The 269-nt window shown below is 40.9% G+C and overlaps 2 protein-coding genes across 5 annotated transcripts in view; one reads left to right on the plus strand and one right to left on the minus strand.

Annotated features, from left to right (window-relative positions):
- LOC116696560 (signal-regulatory protein beta-2) overlaps positions 1 to 269 on the plus strand; it is a 29,757-nt gene that overhangs the window by 21,501 nt on the left and 7,987 nt on the right. The window lies entirely within an intron of this gene.
- The window catches only part of LOC116696562 (uncharacterized), a 15,596-nt gene that overhangs the window by 14,272 nt on the left and 1,055 nt on the right, over positions 1 to 269 (minus strand). For both annotated transcript variants that reach the window (XM_032527623.1, XM_032527622.1), the window contains exon 3: positions 236 to 269. This exon is cut by the window's right edge and continues 305 nt beyond it. In XM_032527623.1, the coding sequence (XP_032383514.1) occupies positions 236 to 269 (34 nt within the window). The remainder of the gene's footprint in view (positions 1 to 235) is intronic.

Raw genomic sequence — 269 nt, forward strand, 5'->3', positions numbered from 1 at the left:
TCAGGGCGGCGATTACAGTCACACAGCAGGCCAACAGGACTCCGAGAACAAGGACAACTGGGTCCAGTTCTGTTCCTGAATCACATACACTTCTGGACCCTTGGGAGTAATCACTAACTAGTTAGTTTAGAAAGCTAAGGTTTGTCACCAAGCACAATTTGTACAGAATTTTAACCAGGCTAAATGAATTAATGCAACATGCATACATGATTTTGATACAACTTATAAAACATACTTGTCTCCACTTTAGTTCCTTCACCAAACAGGAT

This window comes from Etheostoma spectabile, chromosome 10 (assembly GCF_008692095.1).
Source record: "Etheostoma spectabile isolate EspeVRDwgs_2016 chromosome 10, UIUC_Espe_1.0, whole genome shotgun sequence".
Classification (NCBI taxonomy): domain Eukaryota; kingdom Metazoa; phylum Chordata; class Actinopteri; order Perciformes; family Percidae; genus Etheostoma; species Etheostoma spectabile.